At 48.3% G+C, this 16910-nt stretch overlaps 2 protein-coding genes and 2 non-coding genes across 4 annotated transcripts in view; 2 read left to right on the forward strand and 2 right to left on the reverse strand.

The window, feature by feature from the left end:
* The window catches only part of TSGA10IP (testis specific 10 interacting protein), a 9725-nt gene extending 9630 nt beyond the window's left edge, over positions 1 to 95 (reverse strand). The window contains exon 1 of the mRNA XM_078382223.1: positions 70 to 95. Coding sequence (XP_078238349.1) covers positions 70 to 95 — 26 coding nt within the window. The remainder of the gene's footprint in view (positions 1 to 69) is intronic.
* Positions 96 to 647: 552 nt separating this feature from the next.
* ZDHHC24 (zDHHC palmitoyltransferase 24) lies at positions 648 to 7076 on the reverse strand. The gene is made up of 4 exons (XM_072983922.2): positions 6748 to 7076; positions 4867 to 5144; positions 3544 to 3856; positions 648 to 2582 (listed from the first exon to the last, which is right to left on the reverse strand). The coding sequence occupies exons 1-3, from the start codon at positions 7008 to 7010 to the stop codon at positions 3546 to 3548; spliced, it is 852 nt and encodes a 283-aa protein (XP_072840023.2). The 5' UTR covers positions 7011 to 7076; the 3' UTR covers positions 648 to 2582; positions 3544 to 3545.
* A 4008-nt stretch (positions 7077 to 11084) lies between these two features.
* On the forward strand, positions 11085 to 11275 carry LOC140702872 (U2 spliceosomal RNA). Its single transcript, XR_012082149.2, has one exon. It is a non-coding gene; the product is annotated as a U2 spliceosomal RNA (small nuclear RNA).
* A 3428-nt stretch (positions 11276 to 14703) lies between these two features.
* Positions 14704 to 14894, forward strand: LOC140702873 (U2 spliceosomal RNA). Its single transcript, XR_012082150.2, has one exon. It is a non-coding gene; the product is annotated as a U2 spliceosomal RNA (small nuclear RNA).
* Positions 14895 to 16910: the final 2016 nt, after the last annotated feature.

The following is a 16910-nucleotide window of genomic DNA, read 5'->3' on the forward strand; positions in this document are numbered from 1 at the left end:
TGATGGGCCTTATCGCAGGGCTGTGCAACCTGTACCCCATCGAAATCTTGCGGGAGGCTCAGTTCTCACCCAACCTCGCGAGTCGGCTCAAGCATGATGGGAGCTGTAGTTCAGCAACAAATAATGGTACTTTGGAAGGTTTGCCAAAGAAGGAATGGGATCTTGTGTTTTTTTAAAACGGCATTGTTCGGTTCTTGATAAGATATGCCTAACTGCTTTTTAATATTGTAATTGATTAGCTGGATTTGTCTTTTTAAAGTTTTCGAAGCTGCCTTAAATCTCTTTGTTGGGGAAAAAATGTGCAGGATATTCATAAAATGACTGACAGTCAACGCAATGGGAACTTTAGCTTTAGAGACCCTCCCTTTCAGAGGAAAACCAGCTCTGCCAAACTGTGAATCACAAGCTAAGCTGAGCTGATCTCCTCTACGTCCAGACCTCTCTGATTTATGGAGCGTTTATAGCTCTGATTATCAAAGGCAGGCCTGAGATGTGTTCTTCAAGAGCTTTCTCACGCATTTAATTCCCTCTGAAAACAAGATTTGGGAGAAGAAAAATACTGATCTAAGCGAAGCAATTTTACTTTTTCATACACCACTTTCTGTGTATTGTTTTGTGGGGTTTTTTTTTGAAAGGCACAAATAGGATTGTGTTGTTTTAAACAGCATTTTAATGTGCAAACGCCGTTTTTTTAACATTTGCTCAAGAGGTTGAACAAAAAAAGCTGAAACAGAACGGAAGGGCCGCTTGCCCCAGAGGAAAAAAAGATTTACATTTATTTCTCCAAAAAGGATTCTCCGGAGCCTTCTATTGCTGCTGAATCTCTGATCACCACAGATATTTCGGTTGGCACTGGTCTTCGGCTTGCCGTTGACCGTCCTTAGGATTGGAACCAGAATTCTGTAGGGTTGATCTTCTTGAAAACAGCTTACAGTGGTGCCTCGTATAACGAGTGCACCGTTGAACGATGAATCCGCATTGCGATGTGGATTTCCCCATCGCTAATGCGAGGGCATGCTCGCATTACGATGGGGGAACAGCTGTTCAGCGGTTCCAAAATGGGTTTTTTGGATCCGTTTTACGATGTTTTCCCACAGCGAATGTTAATCCGGAACGGATTAACCTCGCTATGCAGGGCACCACTGTATTTTTATTTTCATGGTCTTCTAAAACAGTTGCGGTTTAGGGACATTCAAGAGATCTAGGGCTAGCAGAGACCCGAGAAAAACTTACTCACATGTAGACCTGAGAATAAGATAGCTGAACTCTCCTAAACCCCGGCTAGTGTTCCTGTTCACATGTTTAAGGTTTCAATCCCCAGCATTGCCATATAAAGCACCCTTTCCAGAAGGGCTGGTAAGAGTCACCGTCAGTCACAGCAGCTGCTAAATGGAGAAGTGCAAGGTCCTGATCCTTTTTCAGGCAGTTTCATTAATACTATATTAAAGGAAGCACATGCAAGAAACCAAGGCACTAGATCAGAACTCCTTCCTTCCTCCCTCCCTCCCATCCTTCCTTCCTTCCTCTCATCCTTCCTCCCTTCCTCTCATCCTTCCTCCTATCCTTTCTTCCTTCCTCTCATCCTTCCTCCCATCTTTTCTTCCTTCCTTCCTCCCATCCTTTCTTCCTTCCTCTCATCCTTCCTCCCATCTTTTCTTCCTTCCTTCCTCCCATCCTTTCTTCCTTCCTCTCATCCTTCCTCCCATCTTTTCTTCCTTCCTTCCTCCCATCCTTCCTTCCTTCCTCTCATCCTCCCTCCCATCCTTCCTCCCATCCTTCCTCCCTCCCATCCTTCTCACCCATCCTGTGTTGTGGGTTTGTAGCTGTGCAGACTTTCCAGGCAAGCAGGGCATGAGCCAAGAGATGAGAAAACGGACAACATTTTACAAGAGTACGTGCAGGTATTTACAAAAAGCTACAAGCTGCAGTGCAAGAATCCCGGGTGCTGTGACATGGCTGGTAGAGTTTTTTAAAAAAATTAATGAGTAAAAAAAAATGTAAGAATTCCTCCACTCAGTTCTATGCCAGAACTGCCCAATGCCCAGACTCTGTTCGCTTCTGTGGAATGTCTTTTTCCTGCGTACCCTAAACACGAACCTCATCAAGGGGGAAGCGAAAGCTATGGCCACTTGACTCGGCTAGGGTTTTGTGTGTTGTGTCTAACTTCTTCTTCTAGTCCAACCTGAGAGAATAAGGAATGCAAAATATTCACGCGGGTACAGAGAAGTAAGCTGGTGGGGAAATACGACGTCTACAAGAGAGGCAGCAAAGAAACTGGATCCCAGCATCAACCATCTCACTGAGATTAATCCAGCCCAAATAGGATGGTCTTATTCTTCATGTAAATGTCTTTCCTTTGCCAACGCGAACCATTTCAGGTTTCCAATGAGTACACCCACGGTGTGTATGGGGGGGAAAATGACCAAACCAGATGAAAGCAGAGGCCACCCGGAAGCAAACACAATGATAATGGAAGACCCTAAGAGTTCATTGCCAAAATCATCTGTTTTTGAGCAGAAGGCAAGGAGGCTCTTCGCACACAAGGATGAGATCTTCCTTCATGCAGTATGGACCGGAGACCTCTGAGAAGAGAGAAACAGGTTCGTCATGATCTGACCAGGACTGTTCTCGATTTCATTAAAATTAAACCACTTCATTGAAGAATTCACACCCATGTACGGGAGCCAACTCCTTAACTAGCAGCCGTCCACCACTGAGGTTGAGGCTGACTTACGCCAGCGTACGCAAGTAATGGGGATCGGACCATACTGTCTAGATGCTTGTCTGTTCATAGGCACATTGAGCCTCAACCCCATCATCCTTGCATTATGCTACTGACTGATCTCCTAGGTTTGTTACAGGAACCGAGCGGAGAGCCTTTGTTGTTTTGGTCTACAACTCCCATCAGCCCTGACCAGTAGAGCCAGTGGGAAGGGATTCTGACTCATTTGGAACCCTCTGGAAAGCCGAAGTCCCCTCCTGCTATAAAGTTTGCAGCTAGAACCACATACATGGAATGCTTGAAAGAAGTGCCGAGATGATGAACAAGGAACAGAAGCATCTTCCTTTTCTAATAAAGTGGTGCCTCGCTTAGCGATGTTAATCGGTGCAGCAAAAATCGCTTAGCAGCGATTTCATCGCTAAGCGATTTTTAAAAGCCCATAGAAACGCATTAAAACATGTTTAATGCGTTCCTATGGGCTTCCAAACTAACCTTAAGCGAAAATCCTCCATTGCGGTGGCCATTTTCGGTGCCTCTAAAGCAAGGCAAAACAGTGGGCGGCCATTTTGTTTACCCGGAGGCCATTTTGGAACCGCCGATCAGCTGGCCGAAAATGGGCGCTTTGCGATGAGCGCTTCCCCGCGATCATCGCAAAGCGAATTTTCCCCATAGGGGCCATTGCAAAGCGATCCCTCTTGCGATGGCAGAAAGTCCATCGCAAAGCGATTTCATCACTATACGGAGCGATCGCTATGCGAGGCACCACTGTATTTCATATTGCAGTGAAAGCGATGGTTGGAACTTCCTTGTGAAAAACCCACCTTCAGAGACGGAGGGATCGGGGGGGCGATTCCGCTCTGGGACCTTTGGTTTTGAAGGTGATCCCATCTCCCGGCAAAGGGGAAGCAAGGAAAGGCAGGAACCACACCAGATACCATCTTTCCCCCAAGACCTCGCGTAGGTTGTCCCGCCAGCCCATGTCGTAGTGCCGATCTCCTTCAAACCATTCCTTCGTGGTCTGTCCGCGCACAGCCAGGAGGCTGTGGAAGAGGAGGAAGCCGGTGGAGAAGAGGAAGCCCACAACGCAGGCATCCGTCACAAAAGCGTAGCAGAAGGCAACAATGTCCACCTGCCCTGCAAGGGAAAGACAAGTACAAGGACTGTGTTACAGCAGGACCCCTGTATCCACAGGATTGGCATCCGCGGTTTCACTGATCTACGTTCTGAAAATATTAAAAAGAACAAAACAGAAATACGCATTTTCATGATGAAATTACTAGAACTGGCCACTAGAGGGAGCCAGGGACTGTGCTATATATATATAGGGTTCACTATTATCCACAGCTTTCAGCATCTGCAGGATGTCATGGAACTGATCTCCTGCAGAAAAGAGGGTCCCACTGTACAGTACTTGCCTTCTCCAGAAAGGCTTGAGAGAAAGAGAGAGAAAGAATAAATGAATATGGGAAAAATTGGGTAGCTATTGCGAACTGCAGAGGGAGAAACTCAGTTAACTGTAGAATCTTAGACAGTGCACATTAACATATACAGTACTTAAAAAGGCTGTATATCTTCTCCTGGAAGCATTTAGGTGCGGCAGTTTAAGCATCAAGGAATGGGGGAAGGGGGGGTGATATACAGATATCATGGAGCCCACCTCTAGAGTTGATGGGATGGGAGGGTGACAGATATATAATGGGGGGGGGGGGTTGCATGGGGTCTCCAGGCCTCCTTCGCCTTTCTAAATCTGAATGCAAGGGACCGCCTTGTCCTCAACTGAAACGGAGCGAACCTGAGAACCTTTCCAACAGCTGATGTCTATAAAAGCCATCAATAAATAAGTCTGCGATCAAATTATGATTTGCAGGAATGTAAAAGTCCCCCAAAGGTGGGCTGATGATATGAAGTCAAACCACAGCAGTGCTCTGTGAAGATTCCCAATCATCCAGGTGAGTTTATCTGGAAGTTGAGCCATGGCCACTGGACTTCTTTCGAGTTAGGTTGAAACCTGAAAAGAAATAAGTCCAGTGTCCATGACTCAACTTCCAGATAAGGCCAGCGCTGCGTGGGATCCCAAGGAGATTTAAGTGGAAGGACCTGCAGACCCTAGAGAGGAATGAGGCATTCCTGCTCCTCCTCCTTACCCATCAGGAGCATCAGCCAAGGCAGAACAAGAAGCAGGATTGTCTGAGCAGGGTGGCCCCCCTGGAGCATGGACGCGACCACTCCCACATTGAGCACGCAGCCGAAGAGGAGGGCGAGCGAGCTGTGCAGCAGCAGACACATGAAGTAGCGGTAGTTCTGGTAGCCCACGCACTGGCCGAGCAGCGTGCAGTGGTGGTCACGCCGGAGGACACAGACGTTGCAGGCGAAACAGTGCCCGCAGCGGGGAGGCACGTGGGTCTGGCAGGTGTAGCAGTAACTGGAAAAGAGGAGAAGGGAGTAAGAGGAGGCGGTGGAGGGGAAAGGAGGGGAAGAGGTTCCTGCCCCGGCTCAGTGGCACAGCGCTGGCTTGGCGTGCATCAGCACCGGGTTTAGTTTCCCATTCTTCAAAGTAGGAGAAAAATTACTTCCCTCTTCCTGGGCCATTAGCTCCTGTGCAAAGACCTCCTTGGGATCCAGAAGAATAAGGGGGTGAAATCAAGTGGATCTCCCCTCACTTTTGGGGGGGCCAAAATATAAAAAACAACCTCCAAATCCCCCCAACATTTGCAAAGCAGAGAAGCCTTCTGATTTTCCTGCCTTGCACGCAGCCTTATATGTGGCATTCACACTTCTTGTTGTGATTTCTTCTATTGCTGGGTTTGATATATGTAATTTATTGGTTGCTGTGTTTAATTATTTGTGGCAAACGCCCCGGACTAGTGCTTTGCCCTAATGGGGCGGTACACAAATCTAAGAAACAAATGAAACAAATACAGACGGATGTCACCTACCTACAGGGAATTTATTGGCACACACTTTAGATTGAGGGCCGGGAGCTCCCGGGGGGTCCAGTTTTCAATCTCTAGGCTGCCCCATGGGTCGAAAAAGCCTTCCAAAATAAGGCTCCAATCTGGGGACAGAAACCAAGTGTGGGGTCTGCACTTTGTTATAAATTGTTGGCTTCCCAGACTAGACATGGGTCTTCCCCTCCAGTTTTTTTAGCAGGGACATTGGGGGCCTGTGAGGGACCTCAGGACCCACAAAAACAGCAATGAGGACCACATATCCCATGCACCTGAGATAAAGCTAGATAGCCCAGTAGTGGCCTGCTTTGGCTGCCTTTTGCTTTCTAGAAACAAATCAGTTTTATTTCCTCTCTTTCTTTCAGCGCACAGCGCCTTTTAACAATTCTCTAGATCCAGAGACCAGCCTCATCTCGGCCTCATCTTTCCACAAGCAGGCAAAGACTTTTCTCTTCAGGCCAGCCTTTCCTGCAGGAAACCCAGCCCTCTTGTGTCTGATTTTTAGAGGGGCTGTTCTGCGTGACGGCTTTGACCAGATAGGTGGGGTATAAATAGAATAAATAAAATAAAATAAATAAATTTTTATTACTATTTGTATTTCCCATTTTTGTGTTCTCCATTTCTTAGAGTGCCATTTTTTAAAAAAAATTGTATACTCATTGCTCTTGGCCTTAATGCGGCCTTTGAATGATGGAAGATGTCTATTTATTATACTCCTTGTTCTTAGCTTTAAATACTGTCTTCTGATGATGTCTATTGTTTGCAACTTTAAATATCGTCCTTCGTGACTGTAAGCCGCCTTGGGTCCTTTTTTCAAGGAAAAAGGCGGGATTAAAAATATATATATTTTAAATAAATAAAATAAAATGTGTCAACAAGGCCAGTTATTCTGATGGCCGTGAGCATGCGCAGACGGTGCAACCAGCGAGGTGAATCCTCCCAGGAGCGGCCTTTGGGGTGACGTCATCAGCGCGCCCGCCGCACCTGCGTGGTGCCCCGCCCACCCGCCTCGGCGGCTCCCTCCGATTGGCCCGCCGAAAGCCCCGCCCCTCTCCACTCCCCCCCCCGCGCACTCACTCCCATCCTTGCCCCGCCCCCGCGAGCATGACGCCGCGCGTGCTGGGCGAAGCCGTGACGAAGCGGCGCGCGTTCTCGAGCGCGTTCCCCAGCAGGAACAGCAGCGCCCCCAGCGGCAGGAGAGGGAACGGCCGGGGCTCCCCGCTCTCCGTCCGCCGCCGCTGCAGAAGGACCGCCAGCACCTCCACGACCAGGGCGGCCCCCAGGAACGCCCCCACGCACACCGGCACCAGCGCTCGCCGTCCCCATCCGCGGCCGGCCATGGCGGCGCATGCGCGTGGGTGGGTGCGCGCGCGCGCCTGCCCTCCCTCGCTCCTTCCCCCCCTCCTTTTTTCCTCTCAGGTTCCGCTCCTCCCACTCCGCCCCGTCAATTCATCCCTGTCCGCCAATCAGCGACGAGAGCGGGAACGCCTTAACCCCGCCTTCCTAGGCTATAAAGTCCCTCTCAGGGGCGCCGCTTCGCTTATTTCTCCAGTTCACCTGAGGGGGTGGGAGGGGTTATTATTTTTTTTAGTGTAGGAGGAGTTATTATTTTTTTTTAGTGTAGGAGGGATTATTATTATTTTTTTATATTATTATTTTTTTTAGTGTAGGAGGGGTTATTATAATTATTATTTTAGTGTAGAAGGGATTATTATTATTTTTAGTGTAAGCAACCTGAGGGGAATAATGAGAGACTTTTATTTTTTTTCCCGATAGCTCTTCCCAACCAAAAGTCCCTTTTAGCGCCTTCGCTTGAATGCAGCTGGAACTCTTGGGTTTAAAATTTAGGAAACTTTTTAAAAAATTCGATATATTTATGCCACCCTTAAATCCTCTTTCTTTCAAGAAGCCACAAAATGGCTCTGCCATGTCTTTTCCTTGTGTTTTTTTTCCACAACTTGTGTTTTTTTTTTTTCCACAGCAACCGTGGGAGGCCTTTGAAGCTGAGGGAATGGCCCTAGGGTCCCTTTTTGTTTTCTTTGCCACCCAAAGCTCCCCTGAAAAACTCAAGTAAATATTATTATTATTGTTATTTTGGGGGGCAGCAAATATAGTTTAGGGTGAGCCAGTGTAATAATATTCACCCACCCACTTTGCATTTCTCTCAGAACAAGTCTGTGAGGCTGGATAGGAGTTTTTTATTTTTAAAAAAAGGTTCAGGGAGCAAATTGTGCTTCTCTCCACAAGTCCCACCTTATTTTTTTGTGAGAGAAGGAAGGGCCAAGTGCAGGCTTAGTCCAGGGAATGGCTGACCCAAGGACACCCCCTTTTACCTACGAGTCTATCCTGGAGGAGGTTTCCTTCGACCCGTAAAGAGAACAGCAGCGCAGCCGAAATGCCAAGAAAACCTGTGAAAAGGATGTGAGCCAAGAGGGTTGGAAAAGAGCTCTTTTTATAAGTTTTAAACAAAAGGTTGCAAAATGTAACTATTCCAGTACAGTAGGAAACACACACCCCACCCCTTTTTATCTGTGGGATAAATATTTGCTGATTCACTTATCCACGGTCTAAAAAAAATGTTTTTTTATAACAAATCCTAGAAATAGATACTGTATGTATCTAAAGAGGACATGACCAGAATCTGGCTATTAGAGGGAGCCAGAGACCAGGCTATGTATTATGTTTGCTATTCAAACAGTAATTGGTATTCATCTTTTTTTCAGCATCCGCAAGTCTTGGGGGGGGTTGGAACTGGTTTCTTGAGGATATGGGGGTCCTGCTCTATTTGCATATTTTACAAGGTTTTTTAGCCATGCCATTATCAGTGGTCATATGTGGTGGTGGATTTGTGAAATGAGGAGGAAGGAATAGTTAATGATGTTTAAGGGTTTCCTGATCTCATGGCACATGGACAGCTTTTTAAGGGATTCCCTGTGTTGGGGAGAGGAAAGTAATGACAAACACTCTTGGATTATTATTTTTCCCCCCTGTGGGGAAGAGGGTGCTAAAACCTGGGCCATAATTTGCAGCTGGCCTCCGCGCTTGGTGTGTGCCTGCACAACAAGACGAGAGATAGCCCAGGAGCAAAGGAGGGAGGGGAATTTGAAGAGACAGCCATTGGGTGCATGCTTTTTGGTCCCTCGTGCTTTCCGGAGCAAATCAACTACTCCAGAGTCCCTAATCCTGTGAGCCTTCTTGTCCTAGGCCTGGGAACAGCTTTTCTGTAGCAGTCTGACCTACGGGTCTCAGATTTTTGTCCCTAAAGCCCCAGGGAATGGGGCAACCTTAAAATCAAGCCAAATAAATATTTGTGTATCACTAGGGCAGGGAAAAGGTAATGCAATAGATACTTACAATTTTGATTGCTTCAAATATCAAATGAGTGATCTCACTGCCCTTGTTTAATCTGACACAACAAAAATTGATGACCTTGATTAGAAGTTTATTTTTAAAGTCTGAATATTACTTTTTGAAATGTATTTGTATTTTCCTCTTTCTACTGAAGCAAAAGTAATTACAGTTGAGTTTTTTTTCCTTTCCCCTGCTTTGTTTCACCTGGAAAGGGGTACGGGCTGGGAATATCTTCTGATCGAATGTGTGGTTTGTGTTCCTTCCTGTGCTTTAGTGTGCACTGCTTCTAGCATTATACACAGTGACTGTGTGCTGGAGGGTCTCACTGGCCTTGTCTACCTCCCTGGGTGGTCCCTGCCCACCCCCCACATCTAGGGAGAGGCCGGAGGGATTGGGCCCGTCTCCTATTTGGGGAAGGAGAACGTTCTGTGGCTTGCCCCGTGTTCACTAGGTAGGGGCCAGCCTCGATCACTCCCCTCCACTGGGTTAGGTGGACAGGGTTGGTTCTTGCCACTCCTGTGTCCCCTCCTCCCGCCCACTGGGATTAGAGGAGCAGGCTGTTTGGGGTGTGTTGTGTTCCCCATTTATGTGGTCAAGGGAGATGCGGTTGTTCTTCATCCTCACAGTGCCCGGAAATGTAGTTCAAAGTCGATGTCTCTGGACCACTGAATGGTGTTAGATACCATCAGCTTGTGCCTGAGTGTGGCGTAGTTTTCTTCCCACGCCACATGCTTTCAGGACAGGTTCGTTTTTGGGGGGGGGGGTCCCAGGCCCCTAGGGTCCCCATCAGGAGTGCATGGGCAGACTCTTCCTACCCTTGGGCTGTTGGCAAGCCAGCCAACAGGGTGTATTTTTGATGCTTATGCTCTCTGGCCCCAGTCGTGGCTCCTCTCTCGTTCCCAAAGAGGATGGGGGTCTCGGCAGGCTCCCTGTTTCAGCCGCCATTCATGGTTCTCTTGATAGTTTGGGATGGCGTAGGCTAGGAGCTAAACCCCTGCCTCGTGCTGGGGCTTCCAAGCTGCTGGATGGGGTTGGCAGCTCTAGATGGTATTAAACAGATATTAAACTGATAAGAACAGATTAACTTTCAATAGAGGATCTTTGGGTAGACAATGAGGGAGAGAATTACAGGCGTATACGAAAATAGAAATAAAAATGTTGCAGTTGGCTACTGCCGTTCAAAGTGCCGTACTGCAGTATACACACACGCTTTAGGGCTGTAACGCTACAAGGTTTAGTATTTCAAAGAGAATGTCCAGAAGTCCAGAGAGCAGGGCAGGCCCGATCCCATTCTTCGACTGGGCCAGTATTCTTCCGTCAACGGCATCCTCTGGATGTGGAGTCTCGGCATCGGGGTGTTTGTATGTCTCCCCTGGGTCAAGGGGTCCCCCGGGAGGGGGGTCCCCTCTGCAGGACACACTGACGTGGCTGGCCTGGGAGGTGGGGAGGTTGTGTGAATTAAGGCAAAACAGTCCAGAGCATAAGAGGACATGAGGTATCGGTGCAAAGGATGTAGAGTCTTCCCTGGCTTCTGTGGAGCAGTTCAGTCAGAGTGGCCCGGCCCTTATAGTCCAAGGTGGCAGAGGGAGCAGCATGGAGTCCAGTCCAGTCCTACGGAGGGCAGGGAGCAAGTCCCCCCCCCAGCCTGGTGCCCCAAAGCCTTACACCTCTGCTAGCGCCAGGAGGGGCAGCCACCCGCCAGAGGGTGAAGTGAGGGGGACCTCTGGTGGCTGCCAGTGTGTGGAATGCTTTCACAGAGCATGATGGGAGAAGTGGGCGGGGATATGCAAAGTTCTGTCCAATGCCTGTCCCGAGGATCCGACTCCCCCTCGAGAAAAGGGCCAGATCTGGAGACTCGACAGAGAGATCTCCGTCCGGTTTCCCTCTCGGGCCTTTGCTTCCCCTCCGGACGGAAAGGATGCCCTTCCCGGAGCAGGCCGCGTGGGATCTGAGGGAGGGCGGCGGGCGAGGGGGCGGCGGGCGGTCGGGCACCCGTCCTCGCTCTCCGTCCCCTGGGAGGGTGGCCGGCCTGGAGGAGCCGGCGTCTTTTTGGGCCAGCCGGTATCGCTTCTCGGCCTTTTGGCTAAGATCAAGTGTAGTATCTGTTCTTATCAGTTTAATATCTGATACGTCCTCTATCTGAGGACTACATATTAAATGGATTTTTGGAGCTGGGAGATGGAAGAGGGGCTTGCTCCGTCCACTCCGCGCATCGACCTGGTATTGCAGTGCCTCCAGGAACGGTGCACCTCTCCCCCTCTTGGGGGGGGGGAATACTCAAGGTTTAAAGACAGAGAAATAAACTTTTGGCACCCAGAGAGCAAATCTGGGGAAACTGCTAACCTGAGAGCATGAGACCATGTTTGTCATTCATTTCATCTTAACATTGATTTATTTTTCTCTTTCTACTGAAGCAAGACTAATTACAGTTGGGGTTTTTTTCTTCCTTTGTCTGCTTTGTTTTATCTGGAAAGTGATGCAGGCTGGGAATATCTTCTGATCGAATGTGTGGTTTATGTTCTATCCTATGCTTTAGTGTGCATTGCTTCTAGCAGTAGCAGTGGTATTTGGCTGCAGGCGATGCCACCTTTCAACCTGGTCCTGAATAGTTAAGTAGCTAACTTGAAGTCTTGGCACTCAAAGAGAGTAACAGTATCCTAAATTCAAATTGAATTAAACTATTTTGAAGTTAAAAGAAGTGTGATCCAAAACGTTCAGTTGTGTTGCATCCTTCACAGGACAACTTTAAATGTCTGTCTGTCTGTCTGTCCGTCCATCCGTCCATCCGTCCATCCGTCTATCTGTCAGTCTGTCTATCTCTGTCTGTCTATCTATCTATCTATCTATCTATCTATCTATCTATCTATCTATCTATCTATCTATCTATCTATCTATCTATCTATCTATCTATCTATCTATCTATCTATCTATCTATCTATCTATCTATCTATCTAAAATTGTTATTAATTTCTTGTTCTTGGTGAGCTGCTCTATAAAAATCACTACCCACAGGCTGGAGTTTGCAGGGCTGTTGAGGACAGGACCTTTTGGAGGTCGCTTATTTGTAGGGTCGCCGTAAGCGCTCTATAGTACACCCTCTACCTCCATCCGGGAGGATGCTGTCGAGTCTCCTTCAGGGGGAAACTTTGAGAAGAACAATAAAGGAAAGCTGAAAGGTGCAACCAGACTGAGGATGAAGACAAAGTTAACATAGTGTCATTCGCAGAAATCTCTCTCTTAAATATGTTGATCAGAAAATCTCTAGTGGAATCCGATCGTCATGTGGACGTTCTGCAGCGTGATCCCAGCTCACCTTTGTTTTCTGTGAGAACTTTTGAGGAATTGCCTTTAAAGAAGGCCTTTCTGGGTGGTATTTATGCTGTGGGCTTCAACAGACGATCCGATCCAAGACACAGCTCTGCCAATGATGCTAGCTGTAACCCACCACAAAATCTCATTGCCCAGAGCCAACTCAGGGACAGGCAAAACTGCTGCTTTTGTTCTGGCTACGCTGAGCGGAGTAGATCCAAACAGCAGATTTCCCCAGCTCCAAGAGGGACTGTAATAGAAGAACAAATCGTGATGGGAACTCCGGGAACCTTGCTAAAAATTCTAGATGTGAAAAGGATCCAAGTATTTGCGTTGGACGGAGCAGATGTCATGACTGACACACAAAATTTCTCAGACCAGAGTGTCCGCATTCAGAGATGGGCTGCTTTCCAAGGCTAAAGAGCCCCACCTACCCGGCCTGCTCCCTCAAGGCGTGGACGATGGCGCCTCCTCCTCCTCCTTCTTCCCCTTAGACGGCAGCCCGGCTTTTGGAAAAGTTTACTGTACGACGGCAGCCCGGCTTTTCAGCCCTTCCCTTGTCCAGGGGTCCTCCTTCCTTCATGATCTCTACCCTGGCTCCTACGTTTTGCCCTTCTCCTTTGCTCCAACTGCCCCACCCGGTCGGTCCCTCTACCCTCTTTCTAGGTAATTAATTTACGACAGCCGAACCGGGCTTGAGGGCCACCTTAGGGAAATGTTTAAGGGCATTCTCGTGGTTCTGGGCCAAATATTCTGTTAAATTACAGTGTGAGAGGTCTGTCTGTCTTGCTAATTGGACTCCTCTATTCCTGCAGATCTCATATCAGTTCTGTAATCTGGAGATTTGACCCTTAATAAGTATTTTTCCACCTGAGGTCCACCAAACTCTGTGAAGGAGCTTGGTTTTTCATTTAAGGTCTCTGTTGCTGAGTATACAGTATGTGGTTGTTTGGACCCATTGTTAAGTTAGTTGTCCTTTTGTTTAGGGGACTCCTCCCTTAAACAGGTCTTTTTATTCTGTGTATGGGGCTTTCTTGCCACCTGACAAGAAATGGGCCATCAAGGGAATGATGGGTCCTGTTCTGCCCTTTGTTTTGGAACAGGGTGGGAGAAGACTTGGGAGGACAGGAAGGAAGGAAGGGGGGAACCGGGCCATTTGTCCACTCCTGGGGCAGGTGGGTTCAGCAGCCGAGATAAGGAGGGGAGGGATGAGCAGAGAGTAACTCGAACCCTAAGGGAAGCGTTCTGGGTCCTCCCTTTCTTGACTCTGCCCGTCTGCTTCTTTGACCCCTGCTTCTGTTAAGACATTGGTTTAAAATAGTCTTTTCCCACTAGGTATAAACCCTTCGTGGCGTTGTTTGGAATAGAAAAGATCTCTTTGGCTATTCGGTGCCCCTTGCTTGCTGGTATAGAAACCTCGCGTGGACCTTTTCGGTGTCGCTTGTTGTTGTTTTCACCCGTGTTTATAGCGTCTGGTGTGAGTTTCTGTATCTTTCTTTAAAATTGGTTTTGTCATTTTGGGAACAATGTATCGAAAGGCTGTTTTTGTTGTGGGGCCTTCAAGTCACCTCTGACTTCCGGCAAGCCTGTGAATCGGAGGTTTCCCCCCTGCCTCAGCTTTTGAACCCTCTTTGGCCACTCTAAAAATGAGTGTAGGGTTTTTTTGGGGGTAGAAAATATCTCTTTAGCCGCACGTGCGCCTCGGTTGCTTTGAAATCCCCTGGCATGGGAAGTTTTCAATTTTGCCTGTCCTTGTGTTTTCTTCTCCATTGTTTTTGTTTGTTTTTATAAATCTCTCTTTTTTTTGTACGTCCCTCAGCCACTGGAGAGCTCAGGGCTTCAGGTCTCTGGCTGCAGAGCCCAGAGGTTGGGAGTTCGGTTCCCCCACTGGGCGAAAACTGTGAATATATACAATTTTGTTAAAGCATCGGCCGGGGGGGGGCACTTGCCCCTTTGTGACCCGAGCCCTCGTTTTTTGCATCCTGGGGGAACGAGGGCATCCCTCCCACCAAAAGCGAAGCGAGGGGGGACCTCTGGCGGCCGGCAGTGAGTGGAATGCATCAGCAGAGCATGATGGGAGAAGTGGGCGGGGATATGCAAAGTTCTGTCCAATGCCTGTCCGGAGGATCCGACTCCCCCTCGAGAAAAGGGCCAGATCTGGAGAATCGACACGGAATCTCCGTCCCGTTTCCCTCTCGGGCCTTTGCTTCCCCTCCGGACGGAAAGGATTCCCTTCCCGGAGCAGGCGGCGTGGGATCCGAGGGAGGGCGGCGGGCAAGGGGGTGCCGGGCGGTCGGGCCCCCCGTCCTCGCTCTCCGTCCTCTGGGTGGGTGGCGGGCCCGAAGGAGCCGGCGTCTTTTTGGGGCAGCCGGTATCGCTTCTCGGCCTTTTGGCTAAGATCAAGTGTAGTATCTGTTCTTATCAGTTTAATATCTGATACGTCCTCTATCTGAGGACTACATATTAAATGGATTTTTGGAGCTGGGAGATGGAAGAGGGGCTTGCTCCGTCCACTCCGCGCATCGACCTGGTATTGCAGTGCCTCCAGGAACGGTGCACCTCTCCCCCTCTTGGGGGGGGGGAATACTCAAGGTTTAAAGACAGAGAAATAAACTTTTAGCACCCAGAGAGCAAATATGCTCTGGGGAAACTGCTCCATAGTGTCTCCATCCCTTTGGAGAAGCCATGAGATCAGCCATCAGAGGTGGGCGTGGTGGTCTCATCCGTCATACCCAAGTGGAATTTCCCTTAATAATTCTATTCATCTTTATATTAATACTCATAAAATTAATTTTTATTTCTTAAAGGTGTAGGGAGCCATGACCCTCGCCTAGGTCTGGTAGAGTGCGCTACAGAGTGAAGTGGGTTTTCAGGTTTGGGGGGGGGTCTTCCTTTTTGGACATGAGTGTGTAGTCATGGCTCTTTTCCAAAAAGCAGGGGTGGGAAAGTTCTGGAGAAGTGGGTCCATCCTGGCCAGGCTAAATGTTATGGGGCATCCTTGTTTAGCTCCAGTCCTCGCACAGACTTTTTCAGTGTCATTTTCAGTGTCACACTGGTGGTGGAGCAGGCATCGTAAAATTCGCAGACTAGCCCTAGAAAGCCCTCAGGGGGAAACCAAAGTCAGAAAGAGCCTCCAAAATGTGGTTGTGTTGGGATGGAGCCAAAGGCATGGGTGTGGAAGTCCAGCCAGGCCACTGTGCATTGTTTCCTGGCATGGCGGATGTCATCAAGGACAGTCTGGAGTAAGAGGTTGTGTTCATAGCAGGCTTTGCAGCTTATGAACCCTTTCTGTTGTGAGTTGATAACATTGCCTCTGGAGGCCTTTGCATGGACTTCCTTAAGGGGAGGTGGGCCAGTTTGTCTGAAATCTGGCCCTCACGATGGAACAGTCTGGTGTAAAAGTACTATACTGGAGTTCTTTTCTTGGGGTCCATGCAGAATTCGTATGGTGTCACTTTCCTGTAAACGTGGTTCTTCAAGTGGCCCTCCGTGAAGTCACTCAGACGAGTTCTGCAGCACACATGAGCGGCTGGAAAAATCCTCTGCTTGGAATCACCACCACCCCCTTCTCCCTCTTTATAACCAGGCAAGTTGTGAGACAAAAGCCCCCACTTCTCCTTCCCTCAGTAGACTACAGAGCCATCTGGTCATTAGGGTTAATCCCCTTTGACAATAGTCAAGAGCCCAGAGCTGTAAGGAACCCATTAACATGACCAGAGGGCTGGCCTTTGAGTAAACAGAGATAAGAACTTTGGATTGCCCAGCCTTCTACCTGTTGAGATTTCAAAGGCACCTTGAACTAACAGACCACAGGGTGGAGTCTGAAAACATCTGCTCCAGGCGTTAGGGACCGATTGTTTAGAAAGTCTTCAAAAAATCCCAAGGATTCCTACCAGATTGGACACTGTACTCCCAAGCTTCAGTTTTGGTATGGCTGAGAGAATGGATTTAAGGAACTAGATTTGGTGGACAGAGTGCCTGAAGAACTTTGGATAGAGGCTCGTAACATTGTCCAGGAGGCAGCAACGAAAACCATCCCAAAGAAAAGGAAATGCAAGAAAGCAAAGTGGCTGTCCAACGAGGCCTTAGAAATAGCAGAGAGGAGAAGGGAAGCAAAATGCAAGGGAGATAGGGAAAGTTACAGAAACTTGAATGCAGACTTCCAAAGAATAGCAAGGAGAGACAAGAGGGCCTTCTTAAATGAACAATGCAAAGAAATAGAGGAAGATAACAGAAAAGGAAAGACCAGAGATCTGTTCAGGAAAATTGGACATATTAGAGGAACATTTTGCGCAAAGATGAACATGATAAAAGACAAAAATGGGAGGGACCTAACAGAAGCAGAAGACGTCAAGAAGAGGTGGCAAGAATACACAGAGGAATTATATCAGAAAGATGTGGATATCCCGGACAACCCAGACAATGTAGTTGCTGACCTTGAGCCAGACATCCTGGAGAGCGAAGTCAAGTGGGCCTTAGAAAGCCTGGCTAACAACAAGGCCAGTGGAGGTGATGGCATTCCAGTTGAACTATTTAAAATCTTGAAAGATGATGCTGTTAAGGTGCTACATTCAATATGC

The sequence above is a fragment of the Pogona vitticeps genome, chromosome 15 (assembly GCF_051106095.1).
Source record: "Pogona vitticeps strain Pit_001003342236 chromosome 15, PviZW2.1, whole genome shotgun sequence".
Classification (NCBI taxonomy): Eukaryota; Metazoa; Chordata; class Lepidosauria; order Squamata; family Agamidae; genus Pogona; species Pogona vitticeps.

What these genes read in the sequence shown, in the direction of transcription:
- ZDHHC24 (XM_072983922.2), bottom strand. Translation starts at nt 7,010, where the DNA reads ATGGCCGGCCGCGGATGGGGACGGCGAGCGCTGGTGCCGGTGTGCGTG. An exon ending in GGGGCGGGGCAAGGATGGGA is followed by an intron (nt 5,145 to 6,747) that starts GTGAGTGCGCGG and finishes CCTCTTTTCCAG; the next exon opens with TTACTGCTACACCTGCCAGA. An exon ending in TTGGCTGATGCTCCTGATGG is followed by an intron (nt 3,857 to 4,866) that starts GTAAGGAGGAGG and finishes TTTCCCTTGCAG; the next exon opens with GGCAGGTGGACATTGTTGCC.